The 26,300-nt window shown below is 33.7% G+C and overlaps 3 protein-coding genes across 4 annotated transcripts; 1 reads left to right on the forward strand and 2 right to left on the reverse strand.

The window, feature by feature from the left end:
• Positions 3,941 to 14,296, forward strand: LOC109333300 (phosphoinositide phosphatase SAC7-like). 2 transcript variants are annotated; one of them, XM_019568709.1, is made up of 21 exons: positions 3,941 to 4,065; positions 4,471 to 4,636; positions 4,772 to 4,855; positions 5,396 to 5,523; positions 5,607 to 5,698; positions 6,186 to 6,243; positions 6,486 to 6,542; positions 6,626 to 6,659; positions 6,801 to 6,881; positions 7,790 to 7,896; positions 9,187 to 9,273; positions 9,361 to 9,438; positions 9,701 to 9,771; positions 9,871 to 9,969; positions 10,380 to 10,479; positions 10,745 to 10,853; positions 11,224 to 11,296; positions 12,279 to 12,372; positions 12,745 to 12,837; positions 13,419 to 13,485; positions 13,762 to 14,296. In XM_019568709.1, the coding sequence occupies exons 2-21, from the start codon at positions 4,489 to 4,491 to the stop codon at positions 13,884 to 13,886; spliced, it is 1,785 nt and encodes a 594-aa protein (XP_019424254.1). In that variant the 5' UTR covers positions 3,941 to 4,065; positions 4,471 to 4,488; the 3' UTR covers positions 13,887 to 14,296. The 2 variants fall into 2 exon arrangements, with proteins under 2 accessions (XP_019424254.1, XP_019424256.1); XM_019568711.1 differs by lacking the exon at positions 3,941 to 4,065 and adding an exon at positions 4,152 to 4,253.
• LOC109332117 (F-box protein PP2-A12-like) lies at positions 15,758 to 18,254 on the reverse strand. The gene is made up of 3 exons (XM_019566950.1): positions 17,897 to 18,254; positions 17,577 to 17,695; positions 15,758 to 16,448 (listed from the first exon to the last, which is right to left on the reverse strand). Exons 1-3 carry the CDS (start codon positions 18,200 to 18,202, stop codon positions 16,019 to 16,021), a joined length of 855 nt encoding a protein of 284 aa, XP_019422495.1. The 5' UTR covers positions 18,203 to 18,254; the 3' UTR covers positions 15,758 to 16,018.
• On the reverse strand, positions 20,829 to 25,557 carry LOC109333345 (plant UBX domain-containing protein 8-like). The gene is made up of 11 exons (XM_019568791.1): positions 25,338 to 25,557; positions 24,257 to 24,327; positions 23,549 to 24,113; positions 23,385 to 23,468; positions 23,095 to 23,204; positions 22,769 to 22,976; positions 22,457 to 22,657; positions 22,230 to 22,361; positions 21,412 to 21,555; positions 21,271 to 21,327; positions 20,829 to 21,173 (listed from the first exon to the last, which is right to left on the reverse strand). The coding sequence occupies exons 1-11, from the start codon at positions 25,419 to 25,421 to the stop codon at positions 21,066 to 21,068; spliced, it is 1,764 nt and encodes a 587-aa protein (XP_019424336.1). The 5' UTR covers positions 25,422 to 25,557; the 3' UTR covers positions 20,829 to 21,065.

Below are 26,300 nucleotides of genomic sequence, written 5' to 3' on the forward strand. Positions count from 1 at the left end.
GTAGAACCATGTACTTTGGTTAGTTTTTGTATGTTATTTTTTTCTAGATGTTTATGTTACTTTGTTAATTAAGAAAATTTAGGAGAATGAGGATATATAATATGATGGTGTGTTGTAATGTGTTAGAAGGTGGAAATGGAATTAAGAGAGTGAAATTGCATGAGGGTTCATCTAGTCAAGCTAAACTTCGGGGAATGGATCAAAAGGGTTTGATGCATCAATCTGAAAGCAAATTTGACTACAAATCGATGCCTCAAGGTAAAAAAATAATGCAGATATACTAGATCATGAATTTGTACAATTTTTTATATGTTTTATAAAGATGTTAACACATATGTTGTTATTATTTTATTATTTAAATATAAGTTGTGCAGATATCATTATATATTCAAATACATGTAGAACCATTTATCTGAGATTATTTTTTGTACAGTTTTTTTATTAGATACTAACTTATGCTTAATAAGGTTTTTCCAAAAAAATCAAAATATCAACTTTCTGATTATAATACTTTGTCTAGGTTTGTCAACTGAAATTTCCTTTTGTTTTAAAATAACACAAATAACTGTTACTGTACACCAGAGTTTATAAAAGTGTTGTAACTTCTATTTGTTGAAGTTTAAACAAGTCATATACTATGTTGATCTTTAACCACATTGCTTTGCTGCTTTTCGTTTCTTATTTTGTTTGTTTTTCTATGTTACTTTGCTCATTAAGAAAATAGAGAAGATGTAATCTATAGAGTTATACATATGATGATTTATTATTAATATGGTGTGTTGTACAATGTGTTAGAAGAAGGTGGAAAGATAAGTGAAAATGTTAATGTGGAAGAGGGTTCCCCTAATGAAGCTGCTAGACCCAAAATGGAATTGGATCTAAATAAAAAAATCGAAGATGAAGAGGACATTGAAGAAAAGCTGAAGATGGAAATGGAAGCTCAAAAGGAGATTAAAATGGAGGTGGCACATTCTGAAGAGAAAAATGAAGCTAACCCTTCTGATGAGGTGATAGTTTCTGCTGCTACTGCTGCAGAAGTAGAGACTGCACTGAAGTATGATGCTGCAGCCACTGAAAAACTTGAAGTTGATGGTGAACCTGCTGAGGAACCTCTTAATACTCAGAAGAAAAATGATGAAGTTGAAGTTGAGGCTGAACCTGCTGAAGCAGATCTTATAGAACAACAAAATGATGCTGCTGATCGTATTGTAAGAGACATAGATCTCAACGAGCTTCCTCCAGAGTATGAGGAAGATAACTAGGCTTGAGATATTAGTTGACACTCTGAAATGAACTGAAACTAAACCTATGCTATTGCCTTATTGGTAGTGTTTAGGTTTGTTCCTTGTGTGGTTCGAATAATTATGTCACCATATGTGCTTTTCTTTTTATTATTGGCTACAACAATGTGTCTTAGATTTGTTGATGAAAATGCACTCATCAATATAATGGCATCGATAATAAATGGATATTTATTTTTCCAAGTACCTTGGGTACTTTCTTAAATAAGTTGCATTGCTTCACCTAGAAATAATAGATTTACCTACAAGTATAATTTATACGCATCTTTATTAGATAATGTTTGCAACTCATAAATTGAAAATATGGTTATAGATTCTCTTTGAACCTAGCTAGCAAGGTACACAGATATATAGAATACAGTTCTAATACTTTAAAATGGAAATAGTGTGGCTTGGATGTAGTTAAGACTATTAGTCCTAGAAAATATACAATAATAATTCTCAATCGACACTAGGTTAAAGGAAGATTGTAAAATGTAGTAACCCCATCTAATTCAGTTTCATTCCTTGAAGACAAAGTATTATCATTACCCAAGATCGAGGTGATCCACTCTATGAACAAGAAGAGAGGAAGACGGGATGGATGACCATAAAAAATGATTTCGAGAAGTCGTATAATAGAATTTGGTGGAACTTTGTTAAGGACACGTTGAGGGAGGTGATATTACTGAATAATATGATTGAGTTAATTTTCAGTGCATTTCTACTTCGTCTATGCAGCTCCTTTGGAATGGGGTACCCTAAACCTTTTTAGACCATAAAGGGGCATTTAATCAGGAAGACCTAACCTATTTATGTGAAAATCATTAACGATAAAAGAGAGTAAAATATTCCAAGAAGAGAAATTGCTAGAGCTAATTGCATAATTAGCAAGTTTATCCGCACAAATATTTCTTTCATTGAAAATATAAATATAAGTGCAATCCATTGTTTCCATAAGCCTTTGACAATATTTCCATATGTTTCTTAGTTTCCAAGGAACACTTGAGTTGCCTTTGAATATCTGAATGACAATAGCAGAGTCACATTCCAACCACAGTGAATTCCAATCCTTCATATAAGCAAACTCAATTAACATCAATATTGTGTTAAGCTCAACGAAAATGGAATCTTGAATATCAAAGTAACTAGCCAAGCAAGCTAGGAATTCTCTATTGTGATCTCTAAATATAGCACTACCACCCGCATGCGTAGGTGCAGTTCCATCTGAGTTAACTTTCACTCTTCTTATATGAGGAGGATGCCAAATCACCTCAACAATTTTAGGAGAGTTGTTGCAGTTGATGTTGATATTTAGAGATTTTAGGAAATAATTAGCAAATAAAGTTTGTGATGATGATTTGTAAATGAGTATGTATGAATAGATTAAGGATCCTCTTTACTCTATCTAACAATGGAGAGTTTTCAGTTGCAATATTCTCACTAGATTCTCCCTTTCTTTTCCCCATTAGATTCCCCTCTTGAAAACCGCACTGCAAGTATAGTATTGGCAGAAGTTGCTAGTAATGAAAGCCCTAATGGTGGTAGAATATGTGTAAGTGGTGGTGCAAGAGGGTGGTGAGGGTGGTGGTGCAAGAGGGTGGTGGTGCGTTTGGCCACATGCGCAAACACCCTGAACGTGATATATATGTATATATACACATATATACACATATATAAATTATAAACTTAATATATGAATATTGGATTGAAAGAGTAAGCAAACTTAAAAATATAAAATTATGTATTAATACATTATGAAGAAAGTTAGATAAAAAAATAGAATCATGCCTCACATGATTAGAGAATATTTGAGGGAGGTGGTTAAGAGTCACTATGAGTAGAATATATTAAAATGAATGTTAGTCTAATAAAAACCAAGAAAAAATATATGCAAACTTATTAGAAAAAAATGCTTTATTAATAAAAATTAAATATTATAAGTGTTGAATTTATATTCTTCAACTTGCATTCCTTTAGTTATTTTACATGCTTTCTAGCATATGTTAGGCAACAGTTAAGAAAAGTAATTTTTTATGAGAAAAATGATATATTTAATATGTTATATTTGTAGTTTTTCCATTACAAAATTAAATAAACTTGACATGTGTGTTGTATAACACAATAAAAAATCATATTTTTAATTGTATGCTATTCACTTTTATATTTATACTTTTTCACCTAATCAACGAAGGGTCTTATAACAATATTATAACTCTCATAGTCTAGTCCTACATACTTTTTCTATAAAAAAAATAATTTATATATTTTAGAAGAATAGAGATCCAATTATTCCAAGAATAAATATAAGTTTTTTAAATTTATAAAATAGTAGAATTAAGTAATATATGTTTGAAGAACTTTTTAGTTTCTCACATGTATTATCATACTGGAGGTAATTATGTTCGAGCGAGAATATTCATAGGTATTTGAGACTAACTCTCCTAACATATCATTTTTCCCTCCACAAAACTTAAATCCGGCCTTACTTAAGAGGAATCATCAAACATGTACTACTTGAACCAAACAGTTACTATATGTTATGAGAATTTGCCAAAAAAGTAAAAACCAGAAGTTAGCATATTTTAACAAGCGCTGGTAAATTGACCACGTCATAGGGTTGTCCGTAGTAGTAGGCCACGAACCTCTAATCAACGTCCACGTGTCATAATAACATGCTCAGCACCATTTCAGCAAAAAAAAACAAATGTAACAAATTGTTAACACTTACACACTTGTTCTCTTACGCAAAAAATCACACACCGCATTCCAACTTGCGAAACAGGTGAACTTTCTCTCATTTTTTTGTTTTCTGCGAATGTGACACAAATTTTCATTCAAACTAATTTCCCTTAACCGTTTTAGCGCCAAACTGGTTCATCGATTCATATTAGATCGAATCCAACTAGTTTTGAATAATGAAGTTCGTGTTCGTTTGAGGTTCGAATTATGTTCTTCGATCTTGTGAAACAGGTTAATATTCTATCATTTTCTTCGCTGTGGTAGTGCGAGAAAATTCCATAGAAATAGTTTCGTTAATGGTTACTCGATTCAGATTAGATCAAAATCAAACTCAACTAGTTTTTGAGTAATTTGAATTTAATATTCCAACGTTAAATGGTATTTGAGATGTGAATATTTGAATGATGATGAGTGTGTGTGTTGTTGTTGTTGTTGTTGTTGTTTTCAGTGAGGTGGAGTTTCAATAATGATGGAGAGAGCAGATTCGGTGCAGAAGCTGTACACACGCATGCGTCTATGGGAATTCCCGGATCAGTATGTGATTGAACCAACTGATGGATCTTCAGGTTCTTCTTTGGCTGTTAGTCGAACCGATGGCTCCATGAATCTCATTGGTTAGCTTTTTCACTTGCTTGGTTGATTTCTCTTGTTCATTTGCTTTGCATATTTAACGATTTTACCTTGTGATTTTTCTGTGATCTGTCTTTGTCTTTTTTCGTTTTAAATGTAATTTGCTCCTTCTTTGACAGATGAGGTTCCAGAGTGCAGCTCCCTTCGAGTTCCTAAGATTTATACGATTTTTGGTGTGATTGGGATTTTGAGGCTTTTGGCTGGTGAGCAATCTTAGTATACACTTAACCATTATTTACTGATTGATGTTGTAGATACTCCTTTACGTGTTTATTCTGTTACTCCGTCTCTGTCTGTATTATGCCTTGAGTTCTTATTTTCTGTGTATTGGAAAGATTTTTTTGGTTCATCCTTAGTTATTTGTTTATTTATTTATTGAGAGATGTCGCACTTGGGATGTTAGACTAATGGCAGATAATGATTGATCTTGACATATGAATTAAGAGTTTAATATATATGCACTGTGTAAATAACTTGGCTGGCAACATGCAACCTTGTTAGATTTTTAAACCAACCTTGTTGGGTACATTAGTTGACTAAGGGTAAATTATTCATTTTTTATTTTTAACAAAGGCAATGGATTTCAGGATCATGTTAACTTCACATTTTTCATACCTGATTTTTTAGATCTAGTTTAAATATCTGATTTCCTCTTCAGAGTTCAGATAATGCATTCCTTTCCAACAGTAGACTTCAATTTGACCAATCATTTCGATGTTGTTATCATCATAATTTGCCATTAGGATCATACTTACTGGTTATAACTGAGCGCGAATGTGTTGGATCTTACTTGGGACATCCAATTTTCAAAATCTCCTCCATGAAGATTTTTCCATGTGATCATTCTCTTAAAAGTACCCCAGCTGAACAGGTATTTTTGTTACATCTCTACTTGTTTCATATTCAATTCTATGTCCAGATTGAAACTTATCACTATTGTACCATATTTGACAGAAAAAGACTGAGATGGAATTTTCCGCGCTGCTAAATGTTGCTGAGAAAACCTCTGGTCTATTCTTCTCATATGAAACTAATATAACTCTGAGGTGAACTTCTTGGGATATTTTAAAGCAGTTTTTCATTTGTATTCGTAACTGGAACATGATATGGTTTTATTTTGATTCTAAAATCTGGTGCCTTACACACTTTAATTTACAAATATCCACAGAGAAGGAAATGCCCGTACATTTCCCTTTGACTAGTAGATGCAACTACAGAACCTGAGTGCATAAGGAATCCAAGTTATTTTATTATTATAAGTGCATTTGGCTATATTGGATGTAAAACCTGTACAACACTGATATAAGGGATAATAACTTATTCTAATATATGCCTTTTGATTTTTTTTTAATTTTAAGGAGAGGAACACATTGGAATCTAACTTTTATAGAGCTGCAGGTCATTGCAATTGATTAAACTAAAAATCCTTAGTTGTAGTAGTGACTATTACTTAAAAGTTGGCAAGCACTTTTAATCCCTACTGGAAAGTTGAATTCATATTTATTGATATAACACTATTATTATCTTCTGCAGTGCCCAGCGATTGAATGACCTGGGTGATGAGTCTAGATTGCTTCCTCTTTGGAGACAGGTATTAATTGCCTTTTGCTTTAGTTTTACCACCAGTCTGCTGGTATAAGAGGTTTTTCTGTTTCCTTCACCCCCTCGAACCACAAAATGTTGCTGATGCATGATAGAAAAACTCTTCTTAGGTTCTTCCTAATGTTATCCTATGTAATACTCCTTATGTGTGTGCAAACAATCTACATTTTAAGTGTATTCTTTCTGCAGTTTTTGATTTCCTGTATTATTTTGCTTTACCATTGATCGCAGGCAGAGCCTCGATTTCTTTGGAACAATTATATGTTAGAGGCGCTCATAGATAACAAGGTGGGTTTCTGACAATTTTTTTGTTTCTGTACAATTTCTTCTGTACACGCATTTTAATAATGAGTGTGATCCTCTCCTTGCAGCTTGACCCATACTTACTCCCTGTAATCCAAGGCAGTATCCTTATATTATTTTCATTTTATATCATCATTTTATGGTTGTTGTGTAACATTATTTTTTTGTTTCATTTATCTATTTGCACTGTTATTGTGTGATCATGTAACCATTTTGTTTCCATGTTTCCTTAACAAGTGATAGGCTTTCATTACTTTCAAGCAGCCATTGGGAAAGATATTATTGACATCACTTTAATTGCTAGGAGATGCACAAGAAGAAATGGTATTTAAAGCTTTTGGATAAATTTCTATTTGTTTCCATCCACCAAAAAAATTATAATGTTTCCAGCCTGGCCATTAAACTAATGTAGTGATTTATTTGGTGGTGTTGATAAAGCAATTATGGGAGATTGCTGTAATTGTTTTCCCCTACGCTATTGTTCTGTTTTAGGAGAAGTATACATATCTAAGTTGCACTGGAAGATTATAGGTTGGCATTGGAAAATATAAAATACTTGTTTTAGCTACGAATGGTTTATGCTAGGCCACTTGTGTGTGAAGACCATGTCCAATAAGTGACAGTTACTTCAGTGTTTGACCATAGAGGTAGATATGATGCTAAGGTTCCCTTGCATATGTGAAGTAGAATAGCTTAAGCGGTTAGAGAAAACCTTTTAGTGGGTACAATACAGTTAGAAGCAATGGAGAGATAATAACATATTTCTCAACTAGTTAAACTTAATATTGGTCAAATAACTACAGGGCTCAATGCTTCAGATGAACCAATAGGTAGAATACGAATTACATTTATTGTGGAGGATAAAGAAAAAGAATTTCAGTCCAGGTGTGAAATAAACAGAAATATCTTAATTTGATTGTGCTCATACAGTTTCTAGTCAATTTATTTATGAAAAATTACATGACTTGGACAAAGGAAAACACTTATAAAAAAAATCCTTTTTTGTTCAGGTTCGTAATTTTGATTTATCCCCATGTAGTGGAACTAAGGCTTGGTTGTTGTTGTAGTAATTTTGTTTTATCATATCTAAGATTTTTAATTACCACTACTGCCAACAATTTGAAATTTTTTGTATGACATAACTTGGGGTTGTCAATTGTGGCTGCTTAAAGAAGACAGTCATCATCTTTTATTGTTTGGTTGGCTAATGGTCCAGTTTCATTTCCTGAAAGGAACTCGTATGTGGAGAAGAGGAGCTGATCCTGATGGCTATGTCGCCAATTTTGTTGAAACAGAGCAAATTATGCAGTTCAATGGGTATACCGCATCATTTGTCCAGGTTTTGCTCTCTGCTACTATTAGTACACTTATACCTAAATAGACACTTATTTTATCTCAAAATATAATATATCTGTTAGTATTCACTTGTGGAATATAGCAAGGTTCTGGTGCCTTACTTCAGAGGAATGGTCCTAAGCCTAAATAATTGTCATTGTTTTGAAATTTTGAAATGAGTTGAACATAACCTTTCTGCAGTAATTGCAAAGTTGACAGCAGCTTAATTGACAACAAAGATTTATCTTTTATTTTTTTCAATGCGTACTATATTTGGAAATTTCTTCACTGTCTATCCACATTAGTATTCATTACTAGTGGTCCTTCGAGTCAATGGTGCTGAACCTTAAAGAAGCTAGCTTCTTGGCCTGTTCAACCTTGAAGAAGCAGAAGAGAGACACATAGAAAGTTATACATTAATTTGTAGTTACACAGTAGTATTCTTACTATTCTATATATATGTAAATATATATAACTTCCTTATGCTTATCAGATCTGTCTTATCTACTATTCCTTATTCCCTCTAACACAAACTCTACCAAACGCTGCCTTTATTTATTCATTTCTTGAATTTGGCGAACTACTGGTGTCATAAAGCGTTCAAATACTTCAAATGTATAACTTTGCAGTTGGGAAGATTACTAAAGAGGAACTCTTGAAAAAATGTTTACCATTCATGAAAAAAATCCATATTTTTGCTTAGAATCACCACATTTCATTTGTTGTCTATTTTTTACTAGAAGTTCCATTTTTGTAAGTTTGCCTTTCCAGTTTCGAGGTGACTTGTTGTTGATTCTACTATATCTAATTCTAGGCCTAGGTATTCTCACATGCAATGGTAGGCAGCTTTAAGGTTAATAGAATTTAATATCAACCTGTTAGTACCTCTGATAAGATTTGTGACTATAGGATTTGGATTACAATTTTGAAAAAGTGAAACAAAATATAGTTGAGCTGGATGTTTAAAATGTTGCAGTCATGCTAGTTTTCTTTAAATTAGTCTTGGTATGCTTTTTCGTGGAGATGGGTGATTTGTTCCTTTAGGTGATGTAGAAGTGTGTGGCTGATTGATGTAGCCAAAACGAGAGGAGTCAGATGCTTGCTTTCAGTTTGTTGTGATGAATATGATGTTCACTTTATTTGTACCACCAGTATTGTGTCAATTAAACATGCATTTCCTTGCCGGTTCATGCTAGGATGCTTGCTTTCAGCTTGTTGGGATGAATTTAATTGTATTGTACCACCAGTATTGTGTCAATTAAACTTAGGAGCCATCTTGGTTGGGCTTTTTCAGGTTCGTGGTTCAATTCCACTGCTCTGGCAGCAAATTGTTGACTTAACATATAAGCCGAAGTTTGAGTTATTGAAACTTGAGGAAGCTGTAAGTGGCTGTTACTTGTTGCAATTTTGCATTTTACATATAACGTTTTATTTATATTTTACTGCCATTTCATTGCTTGTGATGCAGCCTCGAGTCCTAGAGAGACATTTCTTAGACTTACGAAAGAAATATGGGGCAGTTCTGGCTGTTGACCTTATTAACAAGGTAAATATTCTTTCATTGCTTGATGATCTGGGAATACTTCTCTGACTTTATCTGATGTTACTAATATATATAATTGTATCGTAAATTTGTGGGGAACTGTAAAGAATGTATGCAATCTATGCACACGAAATGAGACACGCTGGCTATTGTTGTGCATGTTCCTGAGAATTGTGATAACTGATAACTGAAAATGTGCTTGGAATTGTTATGTATCTGTATGCATCTATTTGAGTCCATTGCTTTCTCTTTTGTATCTTATCAGCATGGAGGAGAAGGGCGGCTGTGTGAAAAGTTTGGCAACACAATGCAGCACGTGGCTGGTGATGATGTAAGGTAGAAGCCTCTTCTAATTCTTTGTTGATATACCTTCATTCTTTTGGTTTCTTTTTCATTACCCCATCCATCATAATTTTTATTTTCATTTTTTTGTAGATATGTGCACTTTGATTTTCATCAGGTCTGTGGGCATGTTCATTTTGAGCGTCTCTCGATCCTCTATGAACAAATTTCAGATTTTCTTGAGAGAAATGGGTATGGAACATTTTATTGGTTAAGCTATGAGTTTTAAATTTCTTGTGAATTTAGTTAATTATTTGTTTCCCTGTTATATTGCTTGGTTTCATCTGAGTAAGGAGCTGATTACAAACTACTAATCTTTCAAGAAATTCCAATAATTTAAGAATACTTGTTTTCTTTATATAGAGAATACTATCTTTGTTATGTTGCTTAATTTGGAAATATCTGCTATATATTCTAAGGCTATTCTCAAGCATAATGTCATGAATTGTCTGAAAAATACACACTTATTTTTCCTGGAAAACAGTCTATATCATTTGACTCTTTTATGATAAATTTTTGTACTAAATTCTAATCTAAGGGTTTCTTTTTCAGAAAGAAAAAAAACTGATACCTGTCTTGCAATTCTTTTTTTGGAATTTTAGATATCTTCTGTTGAATGAAAAGGGAGAGAAAATGAAGGAGCAACTTGGGGTTGTCAGGACCAATTGTATTGATTGTCTAGACCGTACAAATGTAACCCAGGTTGGTTGATTTTTATTATGGCAAGTGTTTTGTGCCCCACTAGGTGAATGGAAAAAGCACTCCATCCTCATGATATTATCTGTTCTGGTCTTCCTGGAGTTATTCCTTGAAAAGAAAAGAGCTCCATATTGTACAAGTGTATATGTGCGTACAAGTACACAACGTCACAACCACATCTGTAATCACCATAATTATTTTCATGATAGCTATGCTGTGTGTTTATGCCATCATGTTCCTGCTTAGTAATGTTAAAATATTTATTCAGAGCATGATAGGCCGAAATATGTTGGAATGCCATCTTAGAAGGCTTGGTGTCTTCGGTGCTGAAGAAACCATTAGCTCACATCCAAATCTAGATGAAAGCTTTAAGATCTGTAAGTGTATTACTAATTCAGATTATTTGCATAAAAAATTGATATATGTTGTATTACGTAAGAGGGTGAGCCTCGACACAACGGTAAGGTTGCTTGCCTTGTGACTTGGAGGTCCTGGGTTTAAGTCCCGTAAATCTTCGCTTGCAGTAGTAAGGCTGCATATATATATCATCCCCAGATCCCGTTAGGTGGCAGCCTTTGGCCTCTGAGCCATCCTTTATGTTGTATTATGTAGTTTTCTTTTGATACATTCAAAATTTCATTGTTTCATAGGACCCCAAAGGGGATCAGTACTATCTCCAAAGGGCCAGGGATAAAAAAATATTCACTGTTTCATACTACTCTGATATCTAATTCTCTTTGATAACAGTGTGGGCTAATCACGGGGATGATGTAAGTATTCAGTATTCAGGAACTCCAGCTCTAAAAGGAGACTTCGTCAGGTATTTTCCCATGAATATTTTCGAAGTTTTTACCATATATAAAGACGATCTAGAAATTATGAATCCACAAAAGGTTTTTCTTTGGAATTACATTAGCATGTACTAATTTAAATCACCATTTGGAATGTCTTGTATTATGATGGCTTTAGTTGTATTTTCTAAATTGGTAGTGTATGTCTCTTGGAAGTAGTATTAAGGTATGACTTTTATCTATTGTTCCATGGTTTTTCTTTTTACCATTGTGCTAATTTGGAAAATATCATGCATTTTGTTTTTCCCATGTTAGTAGTCGGTTTCTCTTTTTACCAACAGTAGTGGGATGATGTGGCAAAGACTGATATGAGAGGTTGATCTTGAACATGGCTGAATCTGGCCTTGGGCGGACCAGGGGATACCTGAAAAGGCTGAAAAGGGACTCCAACACTTAAATTAGTATAAGTATAATGCCCCTTATTTATACTACACGGTTGGGATTTCTTTCCTCTGAAGGAAGGCATATTGTCGTCACCGTCCTGTCCAATCCAGCCTCAGTTTGGCAAGCCTATTCCTGGGTCTACTGGCCCCTAGGTGCCTTCTAGGGGTGTCATCCTCTGTAAGCTATCCAGGGAACATAGATTTATTGGTCCTGTCCAAACACTCGGACGAGGTGTTCATGTTACTTCGGAACTCAATATCTTGTCTTGGGTTATTTCAATGGCCGGCAGGTAGATTTATTGGGCTAGTAATGGCCAGCTATTGACGTATTACAACTGTGGGAATGGAACTTAGAGATACCCGGTCATTTACTAAAATAATCACAAAACTTAGCAATAACATAAAATAGTACTATTGAGTTATGCAATTTTATACTTTAAGGTCGAACAACCTCCTTGTGTGATTTTTCATAAAACTCTTAACATTTCTGAAGTTTCAAATATGTTTCTGTTATTATTTAAAATTTAAAGTTTGCACCATCCTTAATTAACTTTTTGGTGGGATTCAGATGTGGGCACCGCACAGTTCAAGGGATACTAAAGGATGGTGTGAATGCCCTTCTACGCTATTATTACAATAATTTTAGTGACGGAACAAAGCAGGTTTGTAGATCTCATTTATCATAATGTGTGGGTGCTGTAGCTGTGCTGTAGAATTCCTTAGTACTGGTTGGTCATAACTCATCTTTCTCTAGGCCAGGTCGTTTAAATATTTGATTTGTCCTTTCTGCTTACTAATTCAAAGTTTGTTGAGATTGAACTGCAACTGCTCCATATGGCAATCATGATTTAGGAGATGCTACTTTGTGCATGCATATCTTACTGTCAATCATATTTTAGATTTATTATGTCCTTTACCCCACCTGAAAACATTTCTGGATCGGACATCTTTTCTATGTTTGTTAATTAAAAAAAAGCTATTAGTTTATTTGCAATTCATTTATGCTGTTGATGATAGTTTTTTATTACATGAAGGATGCAATTGATCTCTTGCAAGGACATTACATAGTTTCGGTCGGCCGTGACACAGCTGCCTCTTCTCAGAAAGGAGGCCTTGAAGCTATAGCTGTGAGTATATTTTAGATGGAAATGTTTTTCTGGTTGAAGTATGATGCATCCATTTTGTTTTAAGAACATCTTTTAAAAATCTCACAATTTATACTATGTTAACTTTTATGGTGTATGGCTAAATTCATTCTGATGATGCTTAAAATTAGGTGAAACCTGATTTTGTGTGCACCTTCTATATAATTTTTCTTTTACATATTTCTTTTCTTTCATATTCAATATTTTGGGAGAAATGTTTCCTTTGGTTGGTGCTAACCCTACAGAAAAATGGTGGGTTGCAGTGGGACACTAGCAAAAACAAGTAAACAACCCACATAAATGAAACCAAGTGGTTCATGTTTTTATTGAGAACTGGAAAACTTCCCGTCATAATGAGCAACCAAATTATTCAGTCAGGAAGTGTTAGTGTTTATGTTGCCAGACAATACATTACATAATTGCCTCTTGCATCGAAGATCTGATATCTTCTTACTATTATTTTTTGCATTTATGTTTTGATGTTATGCAATTCATTAATAGGAATGCTTCAAGAAAATCATCTGCCTCTTGCATATTGATATCACTTTTTCTTATCATTGCAGTCATTTCCTCTGGCTTTGGGTCTGGTTTTGACTGGATTCTTTTTTGCAACCATGTCATTGGGGCAAGGTGAGTTAACTTTTGTTTGTTTAGTTTAAGGGATACAAAGTACACCTGAGGTCTAAACTAAGAATGAAATTAACGATCATACATAGACACAACATTTGTGTATGTTTAATATAAAAATCGAATCAACCTATTACTATTAGAGGCCTCTGGTTTCGAACCTACAGCTTGCCCTTTTTATAAATGGAGGTTATAGCATTAGGCAGGGACAATAGGGATAAAAACTCAGGCTTTTTCAATGGCTTTTACGTTATAATATTTTGTTCATTATTCCAACAGTTCGATATGATTTTCGGCACTTCTTCCTTTCGCTTATGTGGGCAAGCATTAGTATTGGTATAGCGGCATTTGTGAGGGCCAACGGCCGAGTTTTCTGTAACCGACCTCGCCTGCACAAGCCCTGATAACTTCTATACTACTACTCACTTTGAGCAATTAAATTTCTCCAAGAGTCAAGCTTCTGCAACAGGACTGAACGGTAGAGACCTTTATTTTACCTCTAGATTACTTTAACGAGTTCAACGTTTACATAAGGCTTCCTGCTTGGCGTTTATTATATTTATTCTCTTCCTAATTTTCTAGTGGTTATAGCTTCTAGAAATTTATTGGTGTTTTTTGCGCATCCTCTCATTGAGGAAAGCGTTGTCACGTAAAAAAAAAGATCTATGAGGTTCTTGGAAAACATGTATTGATTTGATTTGATTATTTTGTATGCTTAATGTTTTTAAGCAAAATTCATGTAATAGCATTTATATTTCACATATTGATTCCAAAATCAAGATCACTGCAATACTGATTACTTTGATTGACATTTTACATTCCGTTTCATCAATATTATATACAACTCCTTGTTAAAAAGTATGGGTTTTATATCTGCTAGTTATAAGTAATATTATTATGTTAACTATTGTGGAGTATGATCTTAAAATTACCGGTATATTCAAGATTCCAAGACATTTGTCCTTGGTCTCTCAATTTGAACCGTCCTTGATCTTTAAAGTTGGAACTATAGTTCACTTGTTAGGACAGTGTTCAAATCTTGAATTTGTGATTTTAGGAAAGGCTTTATACTAAAACTAATTATTATATTTGTCTAAGGGTTAGTCTTATAGTTACCCAGCCAAATAATCAAAATCAATGCTGAAGTTTATTGTACATCTATTAATTTAATTTCCTTTTTCTGTGCACCAATAGTATCTTCCTACTTTCAAATGTTAATCATTTTTGAAGCAGAGATTATCAACGTGAGTACAACCTTTCACATGAAAGCATTTTTATACACAGCAATAATTGATAATCAAATTCCTAACATCATGCTTAAGTAACTCACTTATCCACGTTAATTTAATATTTTCAGTGCAATTTTAGAGAAAGAAAAAAGAGTAGTTTTTAATGTGCTTGTATATTTGATTCTTTAAGCAGGTGTGGAGTTCGAGTTTTATATATAAAAAAAGTACATACATTAGTAGAGGTAAGTAAATGTTAATAATTGGAATAGGATATCCCAATCCTGGTGATAATTTTGATTTATACTAAAATATATATATATATATATATATATCTTAAAATTACTAAACCGTTTGCCTCTATTATTGAATATTATAGTATTAGATTTAATAATTTTAAATTTTCCACATCTTACTTAAATAATGTAATAATGGCACCATCAATGTTGTCTTTAAAATAGAAACACAGAAAGATAAGTTAACTATCACAAGAAAGAAGATTTATATATCTGGGTCCAGCACGAAGAATATGATGTACACAGGATATAACCCCAAGCATTGATTCAACATTTTCTTATTTATTACTATGAGCCCCTATTTGGGCCCAATCCCTCTTTAGTTAGAGGGAATTTTCATAAAACTTTTCATGTAAGTCATTTTGTCTTTCATTCCAACATGGGATAGAGAGTGCTCCATTTTATTATTTTTTGTTTTTAAATTTTTTATTTTATCCATGTGTTAATATATGATTAACTTAGGACAATGAATGAGACGCCGTTAGAACAGGTGATCCCCTTCCGCCAATATGTTACTTTATCTCCCTTCCATTCCGAGCCAACTTTTCAAGTTTTTTGCCATATAAATCTCTAAATGAATAAGTATAAGTTAAAAGTTATGATCTACTTCACCAGACTTGTAGAAATGAATAATTTTTTTCATGATATTTTGATCACTAAGAGTTTATTTGAGAGTTAAGTTTTGAAAAGAATAAATAAAACTTGAGAATCACCTTTTTAACATGAGTGTGGAGGATTGTTAGCAAACTCTACTGAAGCAAAATAGTTTGTTGAAATCTCTATTCCATCCCACATTTCTACTTAAACTATTCTTAACCATACCATAAAAAGGTTGGTAGAACAATTTATTCTAATCGACCTAAATTACATTTATATATACACACATTACCTCCTCGATCCAACAAAAATCTAATACTAAAAGAACCATATAAAACTTGATTCTCTATTCTTGCTGACACCACTCTAAGCTCTTATATTATAGACATGCCACATTCTTATTCCTACCTACAATGGTTAGGAGCGATTCAAAAATGATTTAACCCTTCTGAATTCAGTTGGGTATATGAGCACAGAATCTAAACATAAACCACCTTTGGGATGAGTGCAATCAATTTGAGTCATAGAGAATTTAACTTTTGTTGATGCATTGCCATTCTCAACTGTAAAATCACCTGCATGGTAAAAACTCCATTTGCCGGGTTCTTTCAGAAAACATTGCGATGCAACGTACTGCCCATCTGAAGTCCATAGCTGGAATCGAACAGGTTTTTTGTCCCATCCTTGAACATGCTCAGTGTTGCAGACCCGTCGTCCAAACTGTTTGGAGGCTCGACCGAGATGTACTCTGAAGAATAAGCTGTATGTCCCAGCTGGAAATGGGAACTCAACTTCCCCATCCACTTCAAACCACCAGATTTGTTGGAGGTATGCAACAGTATGAAATCTGCAAAAAAAAATGGACATAGCTCAGGTTTAACTCCAAAGCACCACTATACTAGACTTATTTTGCCAATCAATTACTTGACTACGACTTTCACAACTTTCGTCATCAACCACAAAAACAAAGGAAAAAGGAACACATTCACGTTCAATGTTATAAATATACCACAGCCCGTGTATTTAAAATTTTAATCTTCATCAATATCGTCATGGTTTCCTCCACAACAGCACAAGCCAAGATTTGTTCAGGTAGATGCGCTCAGTGGGCAGAGGAGCACAATACATATATAAATGTATGCTTTTCATGGCTTCAATATAAGTTCTTCCACTTTCAATTATATTATTTTTAACAATTTGGATATTATATAGAATGTGCACAAAAACTGTTAAAATCAAATGGTTCTATTTGATCAAATGATGCACTTTTTCTGTTTTCACCTTCATCAAATGCTCAAGGATAAGACAATGGTTTCATGTTGCTTTCTATTTAGACGTGTAAACCCTACTAACATGCAAAAAATCAATATGACTGCAATCAGTTGCCTATAAATAGATTATAATAGAATTAGTTCCTTAAATTTTTATTTATGAACATCATGTAATAGTTCAATCAAATGTATCAACCAACTTTAATTCTTGATTGAATAAATTAATAATCTAAACCTTTAATATATATTTTATATATATATATATATACTTATGAGATTCCTAAGCATAGATAACTACAAAAATAACAACAATCAAGTCTTAGTCCCACTTGGCAAGGTCGGTCAAAATAAAATTAAAGTAAATGAAGAGAAAGATCAAGTTAATTTTGAGGAGATATTAGTTTGCCATATCAACACAGATATTAAAGGAAAACACAACACATGAAAAAGAACTTGTGCTTGGACTCCTTAATTAGTTTACATGTCCCTTTCCTCTCCCTCAATTTTTTCTCCCCTTCCCTGCCCCACAAAATTAAAATATCCAAGGCATAAACTCATGAAAAAGATCAACAAGTGTAAGATAATCCATCTAAAAAATACATGTCTATATGATAACAGATTAGAAAAAATAAGTGTTCAAAGTGCTAAAAATGTTGAATATAGTAAAAATGGTAAGAATAAAAGTATGAAGTGAAGAATCTCACCTAGATTGATCAGTAGGGATGCGATTCCAGTATCTTCTATCATCAACCCCAGTTATTGACAGTCCCTTCGATGATATGCACAAACAAACCTTACCTGTGCTTTTATCCACCCAAAATTTCTGCAAAAAAAAACCCTAATTTATTCAGAACAGTTATTTCAATTGAACTTACAAAAAAATCATCAATTATTGTAAAAGAGTAATCTTTCAATGATTTTGCCAACACCGCTATTCAAAGTTGCTTACTTTATAATAATTGAATAGAAAAAAATAGAAGAACAAAACCCTAGCCAATGAACTAAAACATGGTTGGTTTATTACCTTGTTGCCGTCATCAAAAGTATTGAGGCGACAAAGTGCAGCGTAAATTGCTCTTTTACCCAAATTTCTGGGGAAATTATTCACGAATTTTCGTACAATAACATCATAATTAGTTGGCAGTTTCGATTCCCAAACAAAATCGGCAAACGAAGCAGCACGAAAAGTGCGATTCAACGTAGCTAATTGACAAATCTGTGGAGGATCCATGTAACTGAGGATATTAGCGACGCAACTCTCAGGTAATTCCTCCAATCCTACCGAAGTGGGAGTTGGAGAGTGAGTTAGCGACGAAAAGAGAATACCCATGAATGAATTTGCGACGGAAAAAGATGGAACCGGAGTAGAAAGTTCCAAAGTGAAAAAACCAATGCGCGTTTGAAATAAATAAAAATGGTTGCAACCGGTAACTTGGATGACCGGTTTTGTAGGGTAGTTCCAGTTGTATGGCAGTGGTGTGATTCGTTTTGTTTCTCTGTATTGTCTGTTTCTTTAGAGCCAGCTGGTAGTCATCTAATACGACATCGTTTTAGTTACACTTTACTCCCTTTCATATATTCATCATCACCTACCCACTCACCCTCCAGATATTATACCTAGCGGATTTTCGGGTACTCATAAGATTTTCGAGTACTCCAAAATTTAGAAAATATTAAAAATAATTGTTAATAAAATGTATAATTATATGTTTCATTTCTATAGTTTTATATATTATTTTAGACTATTAAAATGAGAAAAAACAATAAATAAAATACAAATTATAATTTAAATTCTGGATTAAAAATAATTACTTTTAATCAAGCAAACATAAAAAATTAAATTCACTAGTTAGTGAAAGATTTTTCAGAATTATTAATCACCACAGTATAACTTTACATCACGTTTGTGCATTAATAAATATTAGTTATAAAACTAATCAACATAACATACATCATATTTGGAGTGAAGTTCTCTTAGTCTTATAAGCATTGATTTAATCTTATTATCATAAATCTCAATTAACATGAGACTTATCTTGAGATAGAGGACCATTGGGATATGCAGGTTCTGATAGTATATTAGAATATAATACGATATAACTCAACTAAAAAAAATTATCTCATAAGATAAAAACTATTTAAATCTTATAAACTTTTTTCAGCCATATTCAAATAGAGTGTTCCAACAAGACATTGGATTGGTCTAGTAGTATATGATTCTGTCACAAGATAACTAAAATGTCAAATATTCTATTTCTTAGAGCGATACTTGTTGGGAGGACAATACACCCCAAAAGTATTAATTTATACCAAATGTGAGAGATATCATTGATAGTACCAACATATTCACCATTTACAATATTCATGATTGTAATATCAATGTACTATTATTGTCAAGATTTATATACAATCAATATATCACTTACCATACATAATAAATGATACATCCACAATGTGAACCACTCTTATTATTACTACCAGTGTATACATCTTTTTAACAAAATTTAATCACCACATAAAATGTAACTTCTTAAGGCGCAGCAACAAACAAATCATTACAAAGATGAGATATTGTTTCTCAATTTAAATATTTTTCCAATTTTCATAATTCCTTTAAGAATAAAAAAAAAATGAGTTCTGGAAAAACAGGTTTAGCCATTAGTCTTCACAACTTGCACACCGACAATGGCACCATCTTCATGGTCGATGAGTAAATATTCCTATTATATACACGTTATTTTGGTGAAGTCAAGATAAAATATTTAAAACTAAAATATTCCATATTCGACAACTACGTTCCACAAACATACATTATAAAATGAAGTAATGAAATATTGAATGGTTTGGTATGCACTAAATTTCAAATTTTAAAATAAAGAAAGAAGAAAAAGAAATCTCTAACCAATTAATTAATGCATGCACAAACCAGGAAAAAAAAAATGAAGTGACGTTATATGAGTCATTTTGCCAGCACACCCACCTCGTGTATATAGAAAATGCGTCTAAATCAAAAATAATTTGATGGTTTTGGAAGCTTATGGTATCTATATGTCGATAGATTACATGCAAACAAATATCTTCTTAAAAACGCCGTATATGTATAAAATAAGTGTTTTAGATCACATTTCTATTAGCTACTAATATTATATATGTTGTGTATTTTAGAAAATGTGTATATTATTCACTTCATTCTTTTTATTTAATGAGGTAAATGAAACCACTATCAAATGTATATAACATTGTTACTTGTATGTATTTTGCAATAATTATAGGCTTCTTGATATTGTAAAATTTAAACTACGGTAATTTTGGATTTATCTTTCTCTATAAGTCTTCATTTCTAGAGAGAAGGAATATTTTTTGGAATGGGAAAAAATGTTCAATTATAAGGTGTAAGTTTTTTTATAGAATGCGAGATGAAAAATTTAGTCTCAAATCCTAATGTATTCCACTCCTAGGAATAACACTTATTTAGACAAACAGTCATACACCTAAAAAATGATTAATTTTATAATAAAAAGATGAGATAATAGCCTTGGTGGTCAGAAAAAAATCCTAATTGCGCACATAACACTAAAACCAAATAAAATGCTCTGGTTGTGCCCTTTTGCTTGGGTGTGATCTATTTTTTCTTCTTCTAATACTACTTTTACTTCATACTTAAGCATTAGCATTGTTTGGTATCTTGGAACAATTTTAGGATATTATAGGGAATGTGATATATAGTTGGTATCCTGAGAATGACACTTGTTAAAATAGATAGTTACGAACTCCGAAAGAGATTAATCTCTTACAATAAAAGGCATTAGTCACTCTCCGTACATAATCTAATGACTTCGTAGATATTGATGTTTCTATTAAACAATGTCTGACAGGGTCATTAGAACCCTTTTTTCTTCTTTTTCCAAGGATGTAACCATTCTCTTAAATTTATGGGGCATTTGTCAAGTTCATTAGAAAAAAGTTGTAGCCTTCAGGCACATCATGTTCATGTTAGAAGATACTTTATCCGTTCCAAGTAACTAAAAGTATACCACTTTCCAAAACATCCTCCACAAAGATTCATCATAAGTAAACCATGATGGTCTTGTAAAATATGATTCTGATCTTATATAGAAAAGAACCATATAATTCCATTCAAACAGCACAAACCAACTTTAAACTAAACTTCAGTTAGATCTGCACCATAGAACTTAGATTAGCTCTAAAAACAAGGCTTCTTGCTTGTTGGTTAAGCCAAGTTCTTCAAGAATTGATGTACTTTCTTCTGAACTAAAAGCGCGCCTCGGATACGGTCTCACCTAACCCAAGAATAACATTAATGATGAGTAATCACAGTGAGAATACATGTTAAGGGGAGAAATTTTGCTGAAACTGAAATGCAACAGCTCCACTCACCAGTCTGTAACCGCCTGGTTTCACCACCCTACCAATATCTATGAAGTCGAAAAGAGACTGAAATTTTTGCACAGTCAGGTTTAGCAAAAAATGTTCACCAAAATAAAGGAGGAAAATAACATTTTCTAGCATGTATTTTACCTGTAGTTTATCAGATCTAAGGAATCGGCGTCCACGGCGGCTGCCATCTGGCATTCTTACAAGCAAGTTCACGACATTCTCATCATCTGATGATGGTTCGGGTGGTAGAGAGACTTCTTTTGCCGCTAACTGTGTCTCCAGTTCCTGACAGAGAATAATGACAAACACAAGAGTAAGAAGCAATTCAGAAATAGAGGATCCTTCAGGAAAGCAAGGTTATGCATAGGCCAACATTTATATTCATGATAAAAAACATGAAAAGAAAAAAAAGGGAATACAACAAGACATGTAAGAGAAATGCAACATAATGTAAGCATGAAAAACATAGTTGGTGGACATTAACTTAACCCACCCTACAAAACCTCTAACAACTGCTTGTTTATTAACCACTCAGTCCCTCCTCCAAGAAATGCATGACAATTTGCAAAAAAAGTTTTCTTTTTTCATGTCAATAGAGGATGAGCCTCGGTGCAAATATAAGGTTGCTTGCCTTGTGACCTGAAAGTCATAGATTCAAATCCTGGAAACAATCTCTTCACTTGTGAGAATAAAGTTGCGCAGATCTACACCAGACTCTACTAGGTGGAAGCCTCTTCCACTGAGCCTTATTAATAATTGCAAAAATGTTACCTTGTTCACCGTTTCCGGTAAAAATCTTTGAAAACAAAAAATAGAATAAATACAAGCTCATTTTTTTGCAATAAGTAGTGAAAGCAAAAAACAAAAACCTGCTCTCAGAGACCAAAAAAAGAATCATAAGTAAAGCTGAACATTGTGGCAACTATCTTTTGTTAGCATATCAGCCCTAAATGTATTACCATTTCTTCCTGTATTTTCCTGTGAGATTCTTCCTCTTTCCGCCTTTCCTCTTCACGAGCTGCCTCGGCTTCTTCTATAGCTTTCAGTTCCTTGTCTCTGTCTGCTTGTAAGGCTGCAAGATATTCATCATCCTACAAATTAAATGGAAAAAGACAGCAATAGCTGCAGTTAGGCCATCTTCTACAACCCATACAAATCCAGCTTTTATTTAAGAAATAACTCACACCTGCTGTTCCCTTATCAAGCGTTGAGCTGTCAATGATGGTGAAGGTGGGCGAGGTGTTGGGCGAGGATAGATGCCCCTATTCTGCATGAACTCGTGTGGTGCGTAGGCATAGCTGTACCCACTCCTTTCTGGAATTCCACCAAACATTGCAGCCTCAAGCATAACTGCTTCATCGTGCTCCTCAGAAGAAATGCCACCCCACTACAATTTCATTTTAGAAAAAAGATCGAAAATCAGGCAGCCTGGACAATATAAGTTGCTATGGTTAAAAACACAATTTCTTTTTGAAAACACATAAGTGAAGGACCATACCTCATCAGGGAATGAATTCCGATCATGCTGAAGAGGATTGCTGCTATCCAGAGGTCCTATGCTTGCCGCTGTGCTAGCCTCGATAACTTCAACATTGTTGGCCGATTCTGTGGAGCCCAAAGATGCAAGTCTAGACCTGCTCCTAATCAGAGGTTGCTCTTCTAAGTCTTCACCTTCATCTTGGAAGGATGAGCTTCCTGTCTGCAGTCTAGAATGACCACAATTTTGCCGTTCAGATTTGACAATCACGAGAAGGGAAAATACTGAGTTCTGTGTAGCCAATGCAGCAGACCACAACAGCGACAACAATTATAAAGAGAATATACCTTCCACTGGATGCCACTTCTCCTAGATCCACCCCGGATGACTTAGAGGGCCCTACTGTTGGTGCTCCAGCATCTCCTTGCATGAGCACTGCTTTCTCTTGCTCAGCTGTCTGGACTCGTTTCATTTAAAAGCAACAAGCAATCAATGATCCAAATTTCCATTATTAATGGAAAGCAAAGTAAAAGCATCAATCTATCCCCCGGTGGTAAGATAACATGGTCAATGCACTCAAGAATACAGGTTTAAAACATTTGAAACGGGAAGGAATAAGAAAAAAAATGAAGTGTACCTTCAGTGACAATGAAACTGCACGAGCAAGCTCGGGATCCTCCAAAACTGATTGCCTGGACTGGGGCCCAGATTCACTTGCGTCCTGCACCAGGTAGAAAATAAGTACTAAGGTAAGCATTCAGTGAAGTAGACCATGAGAAATCCATCACGAAAGTAACATACAATTTGACTGGCAGGGTTGTGGTTTGGATAATTTTCCCCAGCATCCCGTTTAGAAGCCTCAATAGCTGCACGGATCATTTCTTCCTCTATGTCATTGCTGTAATCTGGTAAATTCTCAAAGTCAGGCACATTGGATCTTGCACTTCGGGCAAGTGAAGTATCAGTCAATGTCTCGTGATTTTGTTGATTTTGATATGCAGTCCGAGCAGGTGGAGTATCATCATCATCTTCATTAATTATGATAGTCCCATGAATATCTGGACCATCGGCATGAACAGTTCCAGTGACATCTTCAATAGCTGGAGCATGATAACTAGCTTGAGGAGAGGATTGACTACCATCCTTAACCTCAATAGGAATCTCCCTGACCTCTCTTGGATGTGTAACAAATGGTGGTTGGTTTGCTAGAAGAGAACGTGTATCAAATACACCTCTCCCAATTGTTGACTCAAGAAGAGAAAATGGATTGTTTCTGGCTGAAGAAAAAAGTGATAGAGGTCTGTGAAGTTCATCCTCTATATCCATGAGATCATCTTCTGGAACAGCGACAGCAGTATTGTTCACACTGGCAATGAAAGAATGAATTAAGATATCAAAATCATAAGAATTAACAGGACTACAGGAGCATGTAGTGATTTAGAAGACAGTAATACTACTTTGACAAGGGAGATTTCCGAAACTATTGTTAAGGTTAGAAAAAGTGTGCACCTGGTTGACAAATTTCTGTCTCCTTCATTAAAATGTGCATTGACAGCTTCATTAAGATTACCCCCATGCTCCTGAAAAGAAACAATATTTACAGATGATGAGGAGAGACATAAACAACTATCTTAAATCATTGTTTAAAAGGGGGTGACCTAGTGTACGAGACTCCCAATTAGTGGGGCCTGGAGAGCCTCAGATTCAAACCCGTGTCTCAAACCCATGAGACATGCTCCATAACCACCAGGCCATGGCACGAACAGTTTACCTTACATCATTAGTAAATGCCTAAAATCTCTATAAACAAAATCCACAGAAGTGGTTCTATGAGATATTAGTATACGAGATAATAATGGGTAAGTTGATAACTTAGAAACTAAAATCCACATACAAAATGCATGTGATCTCTCTCATCTAGAAATCTAAGCAAGAATAAGTTTCGGAGCTCATTCATGTATAAGGCTATAAGCTATGTTATCTGATATCACAAAATTGCTAAGATAGAAAACTGTCTTTGAATTGCAATGCCACAGTATATGCAACAGCAATGTTATTAACACCACAATTTCAAATTTTATAACACAAAGTACTAATCAAGCATAGATGTTCGTGAAAAAAATTATTGTAAGCAAACTTACCAAATTCAATAAGCACACTATAAGTCTATAAATGATCCTAAGTTCCTAACTGATCACAGTGACTCCAAAAATGTTAGTAAAATCTAATCATAACTTCGAAAATAAAAGAGATCAATACAGTATACACCTAATAATAAATGCCAATAACCTAGAATTTCACCCAAAAATTTAAAAAAAATCAGGTAATAGTAATCATGACTATGTAATGATCGAAACTTATTTACAAGGTTGGAAAAAAGAAACATCTAAAGAACCCAAAATCCTGACTTTTTGGCAAACAGTGAACAACCCAATTTCAAAAAACAAATGCACGTGGCTAAAAAAAACCCTAACTATAATCAATGAATTATTTTGTTTTGGGTAAATTACAATTCAAATGCAGAGTAAAATTGAATAATGAAAAGATTGAAACAAGAAGAAAAAAAGCAAAAACAAGAATTGTAACAAACCTGGAGCTTTTGTATTGCGATTGGTTCAGATAAGCCGGTTATGCTCATGAAAGTTTCAATTGTGTCCTGATTAGACGTTGCCATTGAAATCAGAATTGTGGGAAACACAAATTCAGTGTCTTTTTGTCGAAACAATGAAGAATCTTGTGAATAACTGGGTACAAAGATATTTTGTGTGAAGAAAAGTATCAGAATAGTTGGGTCAGTTTTAAGTGTTTTGTGGTGGGGGTGTTTTGGTCAATATAGGAAAGTTAATGGGGTTAAATTGGGGAAAGAAGAAAATGGTTGGACTTCTCCAATGTTCCACATATACTTGGACGCCCCAACAAGGAATTGGATCATGCCATATGATGTTTACATTAATCAATTATATTTTCTCGATTACGTGTGATTTTCTAATAAGTATCACTCATATGAATTGAATGTTACTTTTTGACATATATATAATCCAATGAGACCTCACACTAGTAATTAAGGTCTCGATTGATGATTGACATTTGATTATTTGACAATACTATTACTAATATTGTTTTTTATGGATAAAATGTTAATATGTTAGTATTTATTGTTGGTGAGAGTCGAACCTTCAACCTTTTTCACTCCACTCTTTCTCTAACCATGAGACAACTTGAGTCTCACGTACAACCTTATTTACTCTATTTCTTAAACTTTTTACTTGGTGCATAAAACTTAATTATTTTTTATTTGAACCCATGCATGGAAGAGGGTATTACATACTGGGAGAAGGAAGAGAGAAGATAACACTTGTTGGGACTTTTGTCTATGAGGAATATAAGGTGAACAAAACTTTATGCCATTGGTTTTGATGAATATTATATGAATTATGGACGCACCAAATGTGTATTTCTTTCATATATTATTTCAGCTTAAACTGATAATTATATATACAAATAGAGAAAAAATATATATATTAACAATGTAAAAGTTTTATACATTATCATT

This window comes from Lupinus angustifolius, chromosome LG18 (genome assembly GCF_001865875.1).
Source record: "Lupinus angustifolius cultivar Tanjil chromosome LG18, LupAngTanjil_v1.0, whole genome shotgun sequence".
Lineage (NCBI taxonomy): Eukaryota > Viridiplantae > Streptophyta > Magnoliopsida > Fabales > Fabaceae > Lupinus > Lupinus angustifolius.